The 17,470-nt window shown below is 41.0% G+C and overlaps 1 protein-coding gene across 7 annotated transcripts in view; it reads right to left on the reverse strand.

The window, feature by feature from the left end:
- Positions 1-17,470, reverse strand: part of CNKSR2 (connector enhancer of kinase suppressor of Ras 2) — a 208,296-nt gene that overhangs the window by 4,015 nt on the left and 186,811 nt on the right. For 5 of the 7 annotated variants that reach the window (XM_048955183.1, XM_048955191.1, XM_048955198.1 and 2 more), the window contains one exon: positions 2,604-2,800. In XM_048955183.1, the coding sequence (XP_048811140.1) occupies positions 2,604-2,800 (197 nt within the window). The other 2 variants (XM_048955223.1, XM_048955208.1) reach the window with 2 other exon arrangements.

The raw sequence follows: 17,470 nt of genomic DNA on the forward strand, positions 1-17,470 counted from the left end.
TGGGGGCACCTGAGCAAATGCCTGTGCTAGGAGCCTTTAGCTTGGCAATGCCCTACCAGCGATCCAGAGCATGCTGTGAAGTGGCTGGCTGCTACCTCCTCCTACCACGGTGGTGGCAAGCAGAATGCAGGAACGGGTAAAATCTAACACAGTTGTTGGCACCTCCCCACTTGTCACGAATGCAGGGGATGTGGCTGTATCCTAATCACTGGCTGGTGATTAGTTTATTGAGAGATGACAAGCAGCCAGCATGGGTCAGAGCAAGCCTCAGACACACACACAGCTGCTCACTGTTTTTATTAGTGGTGGAAGATGGATGCACCAGCCTTGAGCCTGAAAAAACAAGTAACAGGCAAGCTCCAGCTCTTCTCCTCTGTGAAGGCATGGTCTGGTCACCAACAACTTCTTCTCTATCCTCCATGCCAGATGGGTTTCATAGACCTGATTTCTAACAGACAATTGCCATGTTTATACAACAAATATGATAAACCTGTCTAGGGAGCATGTTTAGGGATGTATTCAGCAATGACAGCTTTGGTGGAATAGTTACCAGAAGAGTCAGAGATGTCACCGACAAGTAGTATGTTTAAAGGTATTTTTCATGCTTTACAATCAGTAGCTAATTAATGCTATATACTAGAATACTCAATTTAGGAACAATCATACACCTGAAGCTAAACAGAGGAAGAGAACCTTTGGAATCTCTGTTACCATATATTCACATGAACTACCATAACGTGCTTCTTGCAGATTGCGATCTGCACACAACCCAGCACTGCCAGTCAAGTGGCTCATACTTGTTGAGGAGAATGGTTTTGTGGCTATGTCAGGACATAGAGAGCAGAAGTGTCTTTCCATTGCTGATAGAACAGATAGCCTATGTGTGGTAAGAGCTAGAACCAATTTAGAGGGCTGTACAGATTACTAATCATTTGAATGAATTAAAGGAGAGTTCAGAACACCAGATCCAATGGGCAAGTGCAAGTGAACATATTCAGGAAGGAGAACTCAATGGCATTGATAAGAAGGGGAAACGATTAGCTAACGGCAGTAGCTCCTGATAAACACTACTACCAGTACAATAGTAGAGGTGAGTTAGGATGGAACTAAAAACAATTAATGAGTTACTGTGATGCCACTGCAAAACAGGCACACGCCACATTGCACTGTTGCCATATGCAAGAAACAGCAATAATCTGTCTTTGATACTTGCTGGCATTGCACTGTCAATTATTTATGTCATTCTGGTCCAAACAAGATTGGTTACTACTTCAGAAAATATGTCTCATGGAAAGAGAATAAACAAATTATGTTTGCTTGGTCTAAAAGAAAGAAGACACAGAGAAGCATGAAAACAGGCATCTGCTGGGTTAAAGGGATGAGCTGTTTTTGGAAGACCTTGGGGGGGGGGGGGGGGAAACAATTCCATTTGATAAGCTGTTGATATGGAACAGCAGCAAGGCTGTGTAATTCCTGCAAGTATCAAGAAATGTGTTATTTTTTATATTTCAGATCAGCAACTCTTACATACTGTTAGTATGAGTGATTGTACAAAGGTACAAAAGCGTAGATTCTGTGTGAACCTCCTGCCTGCTCTGCATATCTGAGATGGCTATGATTTTGCTTCAGTTTCTCATGTAAAAATTATGTGGAAAGCCTGTTCACCTTGACTTTTTCTATCAGTCTACAATCTAGCAAAGACACACATCCTAGTTCTTTTGGTTGTCTTCATTGAGATGATACAGTGCAAAAAGGTAAGCATAGGAAAGATTTTCTTCAGGGCTGGAGTCTCACAGCATGAAAATAATACTGCTTAAATGCTTCTCTAGGTGATGGAAAACCAAATTAATTAATGCTGATAAAACTCTCTTTGATAAAAGCTGTTACAAAATCTACTGTACAATTATCTAGTGACTTAAAATGTAGTAATTTAATACAGTTAACAGGGACCCTGGGGAAATCCAGCATATTGTTTGCTGAAATCTCTAACAGTACAGATTTGAAACTGCTGTAACAAATAAAGAAGCTGACAGGGAGTTCAAATTAGCTGCACTGCACTTACAATAATGATAAAAATCTTCAAATCCATCATTACCACGATCTATTTGTTTAATCAATCCTACTGATTAAATACAATGATCCTACCAGTCTATGCAGAAACCAAGCACACAGTTCATTTCCAGACAAACTCAGTAATCAGGAAATAATAAAACGTTTTAAGAGGTATCGCTTCATTCCAAAAAGCTGACTGTGCTGCATTTTAGACTTTAGCAATTCTGGAGTAAATGTATTTTTATAAATGAAAGTTTTCAGGGATAAAAAAGGTGGTTAAGGTCTCCTCTATTAATGTGATGTGAAATGATGTCATACTAGCTAGAGGAGGAGCTGAGATTTTACCTGGGCACAAATTAAAACAATCCCCTCCCTTTGACTTCTCTCCCAAGGCACATTTTCTTCTGCTTTAAGAACAGTGGTTACACATATCTTCCATGCACGTTTCACAAGCCACATTCAACCTGAGCTCCAGCCACACATAATTAATATCTGAATACAATACTGTCAGATCCAACCCTAGGGCAGGATTTTCCTCTCTGTAGTCTCACCTTTAAAGTGCTTTTCAGAATTCGCAGCTGGTGCAGTTTTTCATTGACTACTGGATCGCTACATCTCTTTATAAAAGATTTCCTATACTCCAGCTTAGTGGAAATCCGGTGGTCTCCTAAAGGAGAAAGGCTGGCCTGCTCCAGAGCTCTATACAAATCTTGCAAGGAATCTGCTGCTATTTCTTCCGTAGTTTCAACTGTAATGAAAAAAAAAAAAAAGGAGGAAAAAAAAAAAAAAGGAAAAAAAAACAGAGAAAAGAACAGTGGATCATTAACGGAGTTATATGATAGTCTACCCAGACCCTTTGCAAAATGTTTAACAGGTATAACCAGATCATAAGGAAAATATTTCAAATCTGCTAGGCTTCCTGAAAAAAGTGCTGCTTCTCCTTCATTAACTTCCAAGAGAAAGGCATTTAAGAATGTAAAGTCTTGACCCGCATAGAAAGAAGCAACAGTACAAGGTGCAGTAATCTTGCAGTGCTGTACTGTCAAAAATCTCATATCTAGTATTGCATTTAAATATGCTGGTAATTCAGTAGTAACAACAAAAGGAAGCACCGGAAATGTCCTAGTGAAGAAGGTGATCAGGGACCTGATCTTGGCCTGAGATATGATGTTGGTCGTGCCCTTGGATGATGCTGATGACAGTGCTGTTGGATCAGATGTAATTTTCCTTCCTATAAAAGTCCTTTTTGGCATGTGCTTTTGATACTTAAGAGTGTTTTTCAATAGTCAACAATGCTATTGCTCGTGATATTTCCTGGAGGTTTTAACAGAAGATCACAGACTGGATATCTGAGCATGCTGCCCAGCAGTGCAGCAAGTTGCATTACAGGTTTCTTAATGCTTGTTCTGACTAGTACTGAGAGCATTTTAAAGGAAAACATAATTAAAAAAAAAGATTTTACTTCTTTAGAAACAAATTCAAATAAAAGTTGGGGATGAAATGTTACTCTAAGCTTTTGAAATACTTAATCTGCCAAGCATCAAAACATTTCAATTTCTCATACACCATTTCCTCCCTAAGACACTTATGATTGTGTAGAAACTTGGAAAGTGCCGGTGAAGCGCCATGATGAGCGGAGAGATGACTGTGGGAAGCCAAGGCAGCCCTGGGAGAGCAGTCAGCTCTGTCCCTGCTGCCACTCACACACCAACATCCCATATACACAATAGCTGTCCATTGCTGCAGACACATACATGCCTACCGGCAGTGACTTGAGACACCTCCCTTTCAAGCCCATAACACGCAAGCACAGCAACTACTCACCACTCAGGCACAAGCAAGAACTCTAGGAACCAAGTTCTCCACATCCCATCACAAAAAGTATTTGCAGTCATACAGGTCTTTACACAGACAAATAGTTTCGTAGCCAGCTATTAATCTCGATATATTCCCCATCTGTTCATTCATTTGCCCCTTTCTGGCATGGGAGAATGTTTTTAAAGGTTTTATTTTTAAAGATGTACGGACATGAAGAAGGGTTAGAGGCCTTTTACTGACAAAGGTGTTGGGTTTCCTCAGATGATATATATGTTGGAGTTTGTTTATCACTGCATGTCCAAGAAGAACTTAAAGAAAAACAGAAATGGGATGCAGCTCTGTCTGGTTGATTTCTTTCTTATTAACACAATAATAATCTAATACGTTAATAGGTAAAGCATTCAGCGGATTGGTTGAAATTCTCCACAGTTTTCATTTTTATGCTTTCTTAAAAATTCCCTGTAGCAATGAGAGAATTGATGTTTGGGATATTTCTGTCAGTTGCCTCTGAACTTTGAAGTCTACCAGTCTGAAACTGGTAGAGTCTGAAAGGGAGGGATTTTCTAAAAACAACAACAACAACAACAACAAAACAAACAAACAAACAAAACGTAACCAAGACAGTGTTTTACACGTACTTCTTTCTTTCTCTTATCACTTCTTATGAAAAGAGAAAGAGATCTTGTCTCTTTCCCAGCAGCATAACTGTGTTGTATATTCTGGGGATTAGTGCAGGGAAAGCCTGCTGAAGGAATGAGCCAGTGCTTTGTTTCCACATCATTTTAATTTGATTTGCTAGGTTTATCTGGAGCATACATTAGCAACTGTCCACCGTGTCCAGACTTGCCACTGAAAACCTCTGCCTATCTAAAACATGAAGGTCCCTACCACAGAGAAGGACAAAGTTTGACTTCAAACTCAAGGTTGCACCTGGGGCCACAAGCAACTTCAATGAACCTGGGAAGTAGCACGGCTTCTGTAGATGCAAATGCCAGCTTGCAGGGCAGGGATGGCCTCCCTCCCTGTGCCACACACCAGCCTGGAGGACTGCCCTGCCTTGTGTTCCTTTGGGCTCCCCTTCTCAGGCCTGACTGCTGCTAAGCAGAAAGGCTGTGGATGTGTGAGGGGTCCAGCTCTGAGATCTCATGGGAGCACACTGCAGGGCACCACAGGAGCATGATGTGTGCAGGATTAAGAAGCAGCCTTGCTGCCCTCTCATAGCACTGACTGGAGGGTCTCCAAAACACATCCATGCTTCTCCTCCACCCACTGGCTGCCTTCTTCCAGCTTCTGTCATCACAATACTGTAGTTACAGGCAGTGTGGAAAAGAAGGAATGGGATTTGCTGTTGAAGGCAAGAACAGGGGAGACAGAGAGCTGGTCCCTGCTTTTATGTGCCTCCCTGTTGCTGATGCTTGGGAAGCTGAAGCAGGGCAAGAGATTGCCTCAGTCCACCCACGGCTGGGATGAAGGATGTGGGCGTCACAATAACACATGCCAAGTGCTTAATTTTTCCAGAGGAACACTGAAAGCGATGATGATGCTGCTCTCGGTGGCTGGAGTAGGCCCTCAGTAGGCGGGAATGACATTAGAGACAAATCTCCTCTCCCTCACCCTTCTGCTAAAGGCTTTGATTGATTTCCTGTGGGCGTTGGTGAAACCCTTCATGCCAGAAAGGAATTGAAATACTTGATTAGACATACAGCTGAGATTTAAAAGTATGTTTTTTTTCTTTTTTATTTTTTCCTTAATTTGGTGTATATTTATGCAAGTGATATGCTATTACAGCAGGGCTTTCCTCATAAGGGGAAATAAGACCTCAGAGAACGCCGCTTTTAAGCAGAAAACATGACCTGATGTGATCCGCAGATGACCTCAGAAGAGCAGCCAGTGCAGCAGGTAGTTAGTCACCCTGACGTGGCTGCTGAGCCATAGGCTGCATCTCTCCAGCCACCTTGCTTCTCTGAATACAAAGGAACATGGATGTTCCACACACTGCTAGAAAGGAGGGTCTCTTTCTGAAATGATACTTTTGCACTCTGCTTGACCTAAGTCTTGAACAACTCTATAACCTTGAGGCAGAAAAGAAGTTGCATAAACTCTGCAGCACACAGGATTGAAATTCAGAACCACATCTTCCAATTACAATAATACACAGGTACTACGTTTTGAAATAACAAAATATATGCTCTGTCTCCAACAGAAGGCAAAACCTTTTGCATTAAATTCAGGAGCTGAAAAACAGTTCTAGTGTATTAATTGGACTATTACATTCTAGTAAATGCTGTGTATTATGGTTTTTTTTTTACTTCTTTCCACTGTGGAATAGTTTCAAAACTCATACACTTCTTAAGATGCTGTGAATATTTTTATCTACTTTTACATTTTCTCAGGGGAGGAAATTAGAGATGGTGGCTGAGTGAGTGAAACTGTAGGAGGTCAGGAATGGTTTGGGTTTGTGGCATTCAGGAAAGACTGGTGGGATTTTTAGCACTGTGCTCTTTGTTTTTAGAATGACCCTGAGGATAGCTGTGTAACCACCTCCTTGCTCCACTGGGCTGTTCATCTTTCCATTATTTCCCTCTAAAAAAAACCAGTAAGAGCAGTAAATAGGGAAATCAGGTACCTGAATGAAAAGTGATCAGAGAGAAACCATCAGTGCTGGTATTTACATGGACCAAAAGATGATGGTTCTGTGTGAGCTAATGATTCACCAAGATGATCCTGAACTAGGGATATGTAGAAAGTCTCTGCTGCAACCCATCTGGCTAATCCATCTGGACATAGGTAATCCCTGGGCTTATATTTCTCACAAATCTGTTTTAAATGGAGTAACAATGGCATTTTCAGTGGAGGTTCCAGCACTTTTGTGTCTCGCTTTCCCTGTAAAATCTTGAGTCACTGAGAGCTTGTGTGGCATCTCCCTTTCAGTAGTGAGGTACCATCAGAACCAATGACTGCACCTGCAACTATGGGTGCACACAGCTACCCAGGCAAGGATCCTACAACACAGTTCATCACAAGCTTTGTCACCTGCTGTGCTGTCAAAGGCAGATTCTTCAAGGGCTGTAGCTCTCCTTTGTAGGACTCTCTGTTTTTTGCCTGTGCCTCCCAACTCCATCCAGACTCCTCCCATCATCTTCAGGCTCCTCATCCAGACTGAGGGGACACAGTTCCTGCTCTAATGGCTTTCTCCTTTTATTTATTTTTTTTTTTTTTGCAATGCTTTGCTGTTTGCTGCTTTCACAGCTTAGTGACATGCTTTTCCCTGTGTAACTCCTTGCATGCGCACGCCCACAGACTGTTCCACTTGCAATTAGCCCTGCATATGAACAAAATTACCGCCCTCTGCAAATCCTGAGAAAGCAAAGCTGCTGCAAAGTCTATGACAGAGAGCAAACAATATGAAAAAAGGCTGAAATCCCCCAGCTCTACTGAAACCCACGCTCCCATTTTCATTCCTTTTGGTGAACTTGCTGGCTCTGGCAGGGGAAGCAGCTCACCTTGGCTCCCCCAGGATCTTGAGGAGGTAAGTTTGTCAGAAGACAGCATTAATCACATTATAAACCATATACTAATTTCCTCCTAAAAATCTCATATTATTTGCTTCCAGTTTTAAGGTTACACCTTTTCACTTCACCTCACACATCTGCTTGAAGCCTCCTCATTCTTCTGGGGGCTACCAGTATACAATGCAACAAAACCAATAACATCCCTAGTCTCTGGGATGAGGTCCCAGGCCCTGTTGCTGTCTCACACTGAAGCACAAATTCCTGTTTTTGGTGTTTGTTTGTTCATTTTTCAGGAAAAGTAGAAGGGATGCACCTGCACTTGAGAAAGCAAAAGGCTAGAAAGAATGCTTGTGTTAGTTCTGTTGGAGGGGAAACAAAGAAGCCTCTAAAGAAGTTGTTTCTGGTTTCTCACTCCATGGCTGTAATGCATCTTTGCTGCTGTTCAGGTTAATCACTAGATTCCAAACTACACAAGAGGGAGACAATGCTTATGGTGCAAAGAAAACAGGAATTACAGTCATTTATTACACTATTTGGGCGGATGGCAGGCAGAAAAGCTAGGTGTTTGCTTTCCCCTTCTTTACATCATCAAAGGAAGATGATGGTCAAACCACTGGCAGATGGAATTTTACAAGGAGACTGCATGCAGTGTACCAAGTTTGCCCTGATTGTGAGTGTGGGGAGCACAGTGACAAGGGATATCAGCTCCTGCTAGGAGAGCATCAGCAGCCATATCGCAGTGTTTGTGCATGGCACAGAGCAGGTGGCAGGAGGCAGCAGGAGACACAAGTCAGGTCTGTATGGAAGCCAGCTGCTAAGTCATCTGTTCTGAGTCATGAGGAGCAGATTTCCCTGCTAGAGCACAAAGAGAAACCTGTGTCTTCTCTAACTCCACATTCATGGAAAAAATCAAGAATGGCATGTGAGTGAATATATAGATAGAAGTGTATATATATAAATCTATGCGTGTAAATCTATTGAGAGCTGTCCATGAGTGAAGAAAAGAGTGAGCAAGCTGAAGAAATGCTTAAGAAAAGCTATGGACTTAACATGCAGCACCTGGACTTTGCAGCCCTTCTCTCTGTTATCCCTTCTCCTTGCCTGCCCTTTTCTGATTTATGCAATCCTCCATTAAAATGCTGATCCATGTACCTGAAAGCACAAGATTCTCCCCATAATCTTTGTTCAAGAAAGGGAGGAACAATGTTTAAAATCAAGCTTTGAGTGGAGGATCAGAAAACTAGTATTAATTTTACATTTTATGCTATCTTTTCCTCTAAAGAGGCAGTACTTTTTGGTTATCAGCTAGCTGAACATGGTTTCTATCCTCTCCCATTAGGTAAACCTGCAGGCAGAGGGCCAGGGGAACTCCCTTGCTGAGGGTACCAGCCCAAGCCAGCTCTGCTTTATGCTGGTGTTCCCTACAGGAGCAGTGATTCTGCCTTTCACCTGAATGAGTATACGCTGATTTCCTGAAATAAAGTGAACAGTGCAGGCAAGTGGAAAGCCCATCTCCCATGGGACAGATTTTAGAAGGTATTTCACAGTCAGCAGCAGTCAGAGACCACAGTCACTTTTAAAGGATCTGACACTAGCTTTTGTAAGACCTGAGAGATACTGGACCAATTGCTGAAGCATCAAAGGTCTAGACATTTATGGCAGTTTTCTTTTTGGATCTGTAGATCCCTGTGAATCTCTCTTCTCCTCTTAGGTCACCCCTCTGGTGAATTAATGAAAGGCTGCCTGCTCCTTGTCACAGCCTTGCCCTCGTGAGCCACCATTGGCCACAGATGGTGTTCTGTGGGCTGAAGCACAACACTTGGGCTGGCCTTGCTCCAAGCCCGCACCAGACACTGTTCTTGAGTTCTCAGTGCAAATAGAATGGGTTATTAAAAATGGCTGATGCCAAACTCAGCTTGAAAAAAAACTGAAACATTTAAAAAGTACCACGAGTCACAAAGTTCCTCTCTGCAGACCTGCACTGTCGTGCTGACACCAACCTTCAGGCACTTTCAGCATCCTCTTAGCAATGAAGTACAGGTGCTTGTAAATGGGTTAATATGTTAGTGCAAAGGGAGAACACAGACAGAGGGAATAATTAGCTCACTCTGTTCGTGTAGCCTCTTGACAGCTCTTACACATCTCGAATGGGCAACAGGAGAAACGCCTCGTGCTCTCTGCCCTGCTGTTTCATGAAGATATTGGTAGGCTACGGTTTCAGAGAGGGCATAAGAATGAGGCTGAAATAACTCAGTGTAACAGAGGACTCTGATCAGTGGCAGAACTTCATGGCAGCAGTGTTATAATTGCATCCTTTGGTATTTGTCACAGTGCTCTCTACTCATTAAGTTGCCTACGAAGAAATCAGTTTAACTCTCATTCCCTGAACAGATTTTATTGACTGTCTGGGAGAATTTTAGCACAATGAAAGAGGGTATCTTGACATTTTTCTTTGCCACAGATCGGTACAAGCACTATTCATCGCAAGGTACCAATATTGAGGTGAAATAAACAAAGCAATTGCATTTTGGTGGTATGCTTCCCCTTAGTCCCCTCAGTTCAGAAACAATGAAAAACTTCTTGTATGTACGAGGTAAGCCAGCTCTGAAGCAGAGTAGATAAATCGCTATACTTCTGGGGATGCTGTGACTTTTAAACAGGATGAGGCTGTCCCTATGGATCCATCCCGCAAGCAATATATGGAAGCAATTACTCCTTCAGGAAAATATTTTTTTCACAAACCTAAGCTGTTACAGCATACAAAGCTGTGAAAAGTTAAGTGACAAGCAATATGGACCTGGCAACATTACTCACTGCTCAAAATCAAGCCACAGTCGTGCTTGTTCAGCGGCAATACCTGTCACAGCTGATGGCCTTGGTACCTGAAAGCAAGCCTGAATGGAAGCAGTAGTGTTCCTGGTGAGCAATATCCACTGAGAAAATGAACTCTACTTCAGGCTGCATCCCAGGTTTGCTTATTTGGATGAAAATCTAACACTGAGTGAAATTTTCAAAAGCATTTGCATCACCCAGGAGTATAAATCCCAATTTCTACATGAAAGAAATGCGGTACATCAGTGTGGGCAGGAACTAGTGTCTTTTAACCAGCTCGATTACCTCCATATTGCACAGCAGCCAGCTAGGGAAGCAGCTCCTGAGGCACTTGTGAAGGGGGCCTGAAATATTTCGGAAGATGTTATCCCAGAAGATGTTTTATTTATTCAGATATTCAGATTTATTATGGGATTTATAATTGCACATGTTGTGATAGCTGCACTGATTAGATCCCAGACTAACGAATCTGCACCCTGATTTACACATTTATTTGGGGCATGGCACTGCCAGATCTCAAGCAGCCTCACCAGCTGCTGAATGCCCATCACACCACCACGGTTTGTAAGCACTGAACAGAGTTCAGTCCCTGCCCAGTGCCTTTGAGAACAAGTGCTGTATGTTCAGTAATGGCAAGAGAAATGCAATGCCATGTGGCTTTTCCAGTCATCACTCATGTCATCGTGTGTTATAATGCCCAATGAACTTGTGAACATACAGGCACCTTAACATAAACTTTCTCTCAAAACTGGCATAGCAGCAATCACAGAAGAAAGGTCTATTCCCCATCCCTTAGGAAGAACGCGTTTGCACACAAAAGAAACGAAAAAGAAGGAAGTGACCATCAGCCCTTACAGACAATGGCAAAGCTGAGAAGTTACTGGCTTATTTCCTTTATTAAGCCCAAAATAACACTTTCAAAAATCCTGACTTCATGAATAAATCAAATGCCTTCATTAAAGAAACATTACTGCCATTTTCTATACTTTATTTTAAGGCATACAGAAAAATATTTAACAAATGGGTATGCAATTAAATGCCAGGGACTGCTAATTACAGCCCTCTTGAATGTCTCTGCAAAACAATGATACTCAATACAATATGTTAGAAAGGGTGGGGAAAAGAAAGAGGAAGCTGAAGACGATCTAATTCATGTTAGTGCAGATATATGCATGCCTGTGGCTACAGGCTGCAAACAAGCCATCAGCGTAACCCAGAATGGCAGCCAAAGGATACTTTAGATTCACATCTTTGCTTCTGCTTCTCTAATTCATTTCCAAAACATTTCATCTCTAACTAATTATGGAGTTTAATGACAGAACGTGAAAGACTGGCTCAGGTTTCAGGCCATTCCAGCAGAGTTTTAATGATACATTACATCCTTCAGGTTGCAGAACCTTTATGTGCTTAGCCATGATTTATCAGCCCTGGCAGAGGCAGGTACTTCAAAGGCAACCTTATATAAAAAATAAATTCTGCCTTTGCCAAGCATTGGAAAAAGCACTGAATTAAATTTAAAAATCAATTCCTTCAGACAAGAGAGTCATAAAAACTCAGTGGGCTTGTCTATTTGGCCAACAGGCACAAAGTCATGAAAGTACAATTTTGTAATCAATAATAGCAATACAGTGTATGTTTTCTGATTGGAAAAAATTAAAGATGCCAAAACAACATTGATAAATACTTAGGCTGATTTGTGACAGTCCCATTAAGCAGAAACACAACATGCATTTTGATGAATTTCCAACTAGTTTATGTCATACTATACTTTTTATTTTTCAAAAAAGAATATTAAAACTATTATAAGCTTTGTCACCTGCTGTAAGGCAGAATGATGTATTTTATTCACTGCACATTTCATCTGTGAGGCAAAAAAGCATAATTTACTTCTTTATAAAAGGGAAATATATATAACTATATATATATAATTTTATTGGTATTAACATAATGCAATACCATACATTGAGCAAACAGAAAGAAAACATTTCAAAATACATTTTTAAAAGTATCTCCCCGTAAGATAGTATGAAATATCAAGTAATTAGCATTAACATTATTACAATACACCCTTAGCCAAATATATTAAGGAAAATCCACATTCTAACCACAGAGATAGAGGCAAACATCAACCCATAGGGGACTCAGAACATAATGATAAATACAATATCTGCATCTACTTTGAGTGACATCCAGACGAATACTGGCCCCCAAACAGCCCTCTGGAGTCGGGGTGTTATACAGAGAATACTTTGTGCCTGCTTCTCCAGGCAGCATCACTCACATGTTTAACTCCTAGAAGATAAAGAGGAACTGAAGAGTTATCTGCAGAGTATAAGAAATCTCAGCGTGAGGTATCTTCTCCATCATCATCCAAACCAGTGTCAGTGTACCCTCCGGTAATGCGTTACAAATCATTAGAGAAATAGAAGTCTCTGAAAGGTCTGCGCACACCTTCACTTGACAGAATACACTTAGTTTAGCATGATACAGAAAGGTAGCATCATCCTTCACGTTAGTGAAGGACGCTTAAATGGCACAATCTGTCTGGTTGGCCTGAATGGATTCACTGCAGTTCAGTAAAAGCAACAGGATTTTAGTGTTACCATGGCCGAATCCCTCTTTAATTCCTCGAGGTCTGCAGAACAAAACTGAGTGACATCAAAGCCCTTCCCCTGTCAAGACCCTCTTCCCCTTCCGTTCTCCCATGCGGGGCAGTATTTTCTGCAAATGTGCTCCGTGTAGACTGGATCTGACCTTGTGCCTAGTCCCATTGTGGAAAGGGTGCATTCTTCAAAAGAGTGGCCATGCCCTTGACACCTTCCTGGAGGCCTCATATCCAGGCATGTGGTTGTCTACGCTTTAACAGGTCTAGTCTCTTTTATAAACACCAATGTTATTCAAGAAGAATTGACTTTCTGAACGGAGGCCATTAGGTGTCTTGCAAGAGGCTGAAGTTGAGTCTCCGTCGTGCCAATCGCTAATGATAAGTTTATCAACCTTTGAGTCCAATCGGTTCAGTGCCAAGAGAAGTGGATCCGATTTGACATGGAGAGGTGCTATCAACTCTCGCAGTGTATTAGCCTAATATGATAAAGCAGTGATACAATATGTTGAGAGAACGGTGATGTGCCATTATTTCCATATCATATTAGTATATTAGAATTACTATCATGCAAACAAGAGCAAATAGCAAAACTGGCATACAGTTGCAGCACTACAGAGCTTTTCTAATCTGCATGCACGTATGCTTGTGAGGACAGAAACATGGCACTGTTTTGGTGTGACATCTTGCCCCATCAAAAGAGGTATTTAGGGCAGAAAGTTACATATTTGCTTTTTGTAGACACGTTTGGAGAAAAAAAACAACAACAAAAAAACCCACAAACCAACCAAACAAAACGGAACAGAGACTAATTAAGAAAAAAATAATCGAGAACAATACACATCCTAACCAACTTGGGTTGGTTTCCTCTATACTTAAAAGACATGAACTCATTTGGAAACACTGGAAAAGGGTCACATGAATGAGGAGAAAGAAAGCAAAGAATGTGCCCGAAATCCACCAAACATGCTATGAGCACGGAAAGATACCCTGTCAGCAGCTTATGTTTGAAATAGAAAAAGAGGTGGCACAATGCAATGTTTCTTTTTGTTATTTTAGCTGGCAATCTAGCACTGTGACACTTCAGATGAAAGGCAAGATTGAGTAGGAAATCACGTGACTTTCAAACCACGCTGACATCCAAAAGCTAGGACTTGAGAACTCACGAATCTTTGAGGACTCGTGTTAGCAAAGAAAAGAGAAAGAGAGAGGTGGAATAAACAGCATGTTGCTAAGTTGTTTACTGAAGAGTTTTTTGTGTATTTGCGCAATCTCTGCACACAGGGCACTTTCAAAAGCCCAGCTGGTGTCAGCGCATACCTATTTTGCTGTGAATTATACTTATTTGTAATAAAGTATGAATCTTTCCGTGATTCTCAAAATCCATTGTTTTCAGATCTCAGATAGGAAAATCTGTGAGATATTTTGTTTTTTAAAAGAAACAAAAAACAAGCCTCACTTTGGGAAAGAGTTCAACTAGGCCAAGTATAAAGATGCAAAAATTATATCCAATTTAATTGTTGAGACTTGTTTATCCCTTGTTAAGGAATTTACTTTTTCAAAAGGCAGGATGAAGATGGAAGGAAAATACAAAGCTTTGTCATTTTTACTCCTGAGGATATCTGGAAAGGTCTAGGAGAGCAAAAAACGGTGTTGTCTCAGTGACAGAAGGCAGCAGGTGGAAAGAATTCCAGATAGAAACACTGGTGCCATTTAGTCCACCCACGGCAGCAACTGGAAAATGGGTTTCCAAAGAGATGCGCTGTGAGCAATGCTGCAGAGCTCAAAGGAAATTCAGGCTCTTCTGAACTTCCTAGCTTTCCTGGGAATTCTGTGTTAACAGGGAGAGGAGGATGAACAAGGGAGAGGAAAATAGTTTATATAACTGTGTCCTAAGAATAGCAGTCAAGAGACAATTTTACATAACTTATGATTTTAAACAGGGAACATTTGATTATACAACTGAAACGAAAACAAACAAGCAAACAAATAAACACAAAAGAAAATTAAACCCAAACCAACCCCAAACCAAACCCTTGAGAAACAAAAGCCCATGCCAGCACATTGCAGGACTGATGGAGTTGTGAAGAAAGGAGGCTCAGCGGACTGCAAAAAGGAATGCTTTTCACATTTTAGCCTATTTTATAATGCTAACAGTCAGGGCGTTTGAAGTAACAATCTTGGAGTTGCTTGGAAAAAGGCACTAAGAGAGAGTGGAGCCCGCAGCCTCATAGATGTCACTTGTGCAGCTTCAGGAGATCCAGGTGTCTCATGGTTGCTGTTTCTATAACTTCAGCTCTAAAAACTCAGGAAGTTTGGTTTCCTGGAGGAAGGTAGGTTTGGACAAAAGAAACTCCTCTTTTCATGAAACAAGGTGGCTATGAAATAAAGAAGGGGTGTTTTCATTAGGATGTTATTAAGCAGATATCCCAACCCTGCTCTTCCACACATCTTGCTGAAGCAAGTTGAAGGATGTATCGAAGAACTATGCTACCTTCATTGGGACAGGATGGTTTTTACGTACCTAAAATCCAACTACACTTTGCATTAGAAGATGACTGCTTCTGAAAGAAATCCTGCTGATAAGACATTGTTTTTAGAAGGCTGTTCAGTAATATTGCTAAGGTCTTTGTAGCACGACTGTTAAATACCGCTAATTTTGCTGCGGCCCATTTTGGATTAGCCACAGCGTATATTAACAGCCTTTCATTAGGACCTCTTAAGATAAGCAGTAGCAGACACAAGCCTATTTATCTGAAGGTGAATATAATTAACAGGCACACTTGAGGTTTTCTAAATAGATTTTCTTATTATTTTTACTCTTACAGAAAGCAACTGTACAATATTTCTATTAGGGTAGATGCACTCTTAAGAGTTTAGTTTGCCTATCTGCCTATCGGTACAAATGTTATATTTCCTTATCATTCTAAAATACACATTAGCAAAACGATTTCAGTAAAATCCAGCACATGGTTCCCTTTCCAGCCTAGAGTTGTTCTAAGTTTGTTTTAAAGGAGAACAAATACAAACAACAACGAACAAGTAATGTGACTTTGGATGGATACTTATCAACACTACAATTTATGAAACTGATGAGACTTGCAAACATTTTGAAAAATAAACCAATTCTTATTCAAATACAAAAATGAATTCAAACCTGTGAAAAAAATGAAGTTATATCATTGCATTTATTAATTAATTTATGCTTGTATTATGAGAAGAGCTGTATGGCAAATGACATTCTCAGAGAGGTTGTAGAAAAAAAAAACTGCCTGTTGTAAATTGTCACATATATCTTCAGCAAATATAACAAGATGTAAGGACTCCTGTGTCTGAGCAAACCTGTAACAGTGGGGAGGCCCTTTACCAATCAAAAGTTGTGTGAGAGAATACATCAGGGCTCAGATCAAACCAAGCAAGAACTAAAGGATACACTGCAGGCCTCTCCAGCCATGCCAGCATGTCTCAGTACTCAAGAGAAATGTAAGCATAGGAAAGGAGAAAGTTCTCACTTGAGAGAAATATTTGAGTCACAATCAATAGGGAATAAGGACATGGAAGGTGAACCAACTATTTCCCTCTGTTTGAGATCTGTTTATAAACATTGAAGGCACATCAGCAGTCACTAATCAGATTTAAGTTAGGGCTTTCAATTCGATTTTTTTATTTTTTTAAAGAAAGTATATACCATTTTACTGCTGCCACTTGAGAGTACACTTCCTTACAGAATCACAGAATGGCTTGGGTTGGAAGAAAACTCAAAAATCAACAAGTTCCAACCTCCCTGCCATGGGCAGGATTGCCAGCCGCTAGATCGAGCACTAGACCAGGTGTCTAGGAACTCACCTAACCTTGCCTTGAACACCTCCAAGGATGGGGCATTCATAATGTCTCTGGGCAGCCTGTGTCAGTGCTTCACCAGACTCTCTGTGAACATTGTTATTTTGTCTAAAGTGAGTACAAGATGCCTAGTTATAACATTTATTTAATTGATGGTTAAATTTGCTTTTCAGAGAAGGATGCAGTTAAATGATAACAGGTTAGCAAACTTTTGAAGTAAGCTTTGTAGATTTAGGAAAAAAACCTCCTACTTCTCATCTATAGAGGAAATCAGTTAAACTATAACTGTGTTTGTAATCTCTTTGCTTTCCTTCACCTGTACCCAATTTTGTGTACAAATTTCTATATCTGCCCATATATGCATAAGAGATGCAAAAGAACTTTGACAAGAAGCTCTTTAGTAGTGTCTATCTAGTCCAACAATGAAGCACGTCTGGTACGGTGTTTCCTTGAAAGTAAATGCTACACTTGCGCTATCAGGCTTTGAACAGGGAATGAACACAAACACAAGGAGGGAAACACCCCTCCCCATTTACCATAGACTGCTACTTGGCTGCTTCTGTTGTAAGTCCAGTGGCGGCTACTGGGATGCTATGAGGTCTGGGGATGTAGCTAGATGTTGTTCAATTCCCCTGGAGGAATGCTGGCAGATTTACAAGCTATTCCTTGCTCAGCAAAGGAAAGTAACTAGAATCTTCAAGGACTGCTTGGGTCACAGAGAGAGTGCCATGCAGAAGGTTAGAATGGCACATCAGTGCAGCCCCCTGGCACTGTACTCCAAAGCAACATATCTGCCATTTATCATGTGAGAAGT

The sequence above is a fragment of the Lagopus muta genome, chromosome 1 (assembly GCF_023343835.1).
Source record: "Lagopus muta isolate bLagMut1 chromosome 1, bLagMut1 primary, whole genome shotgun sequence".
In the NCBI taxonomy this organism is placed as follows: domain Eukaryota; kingdom Metazoa; phylum Chordata; class Aves; order Galliformes; family Phasianidae; genus Lagopus; species Lagopus muta.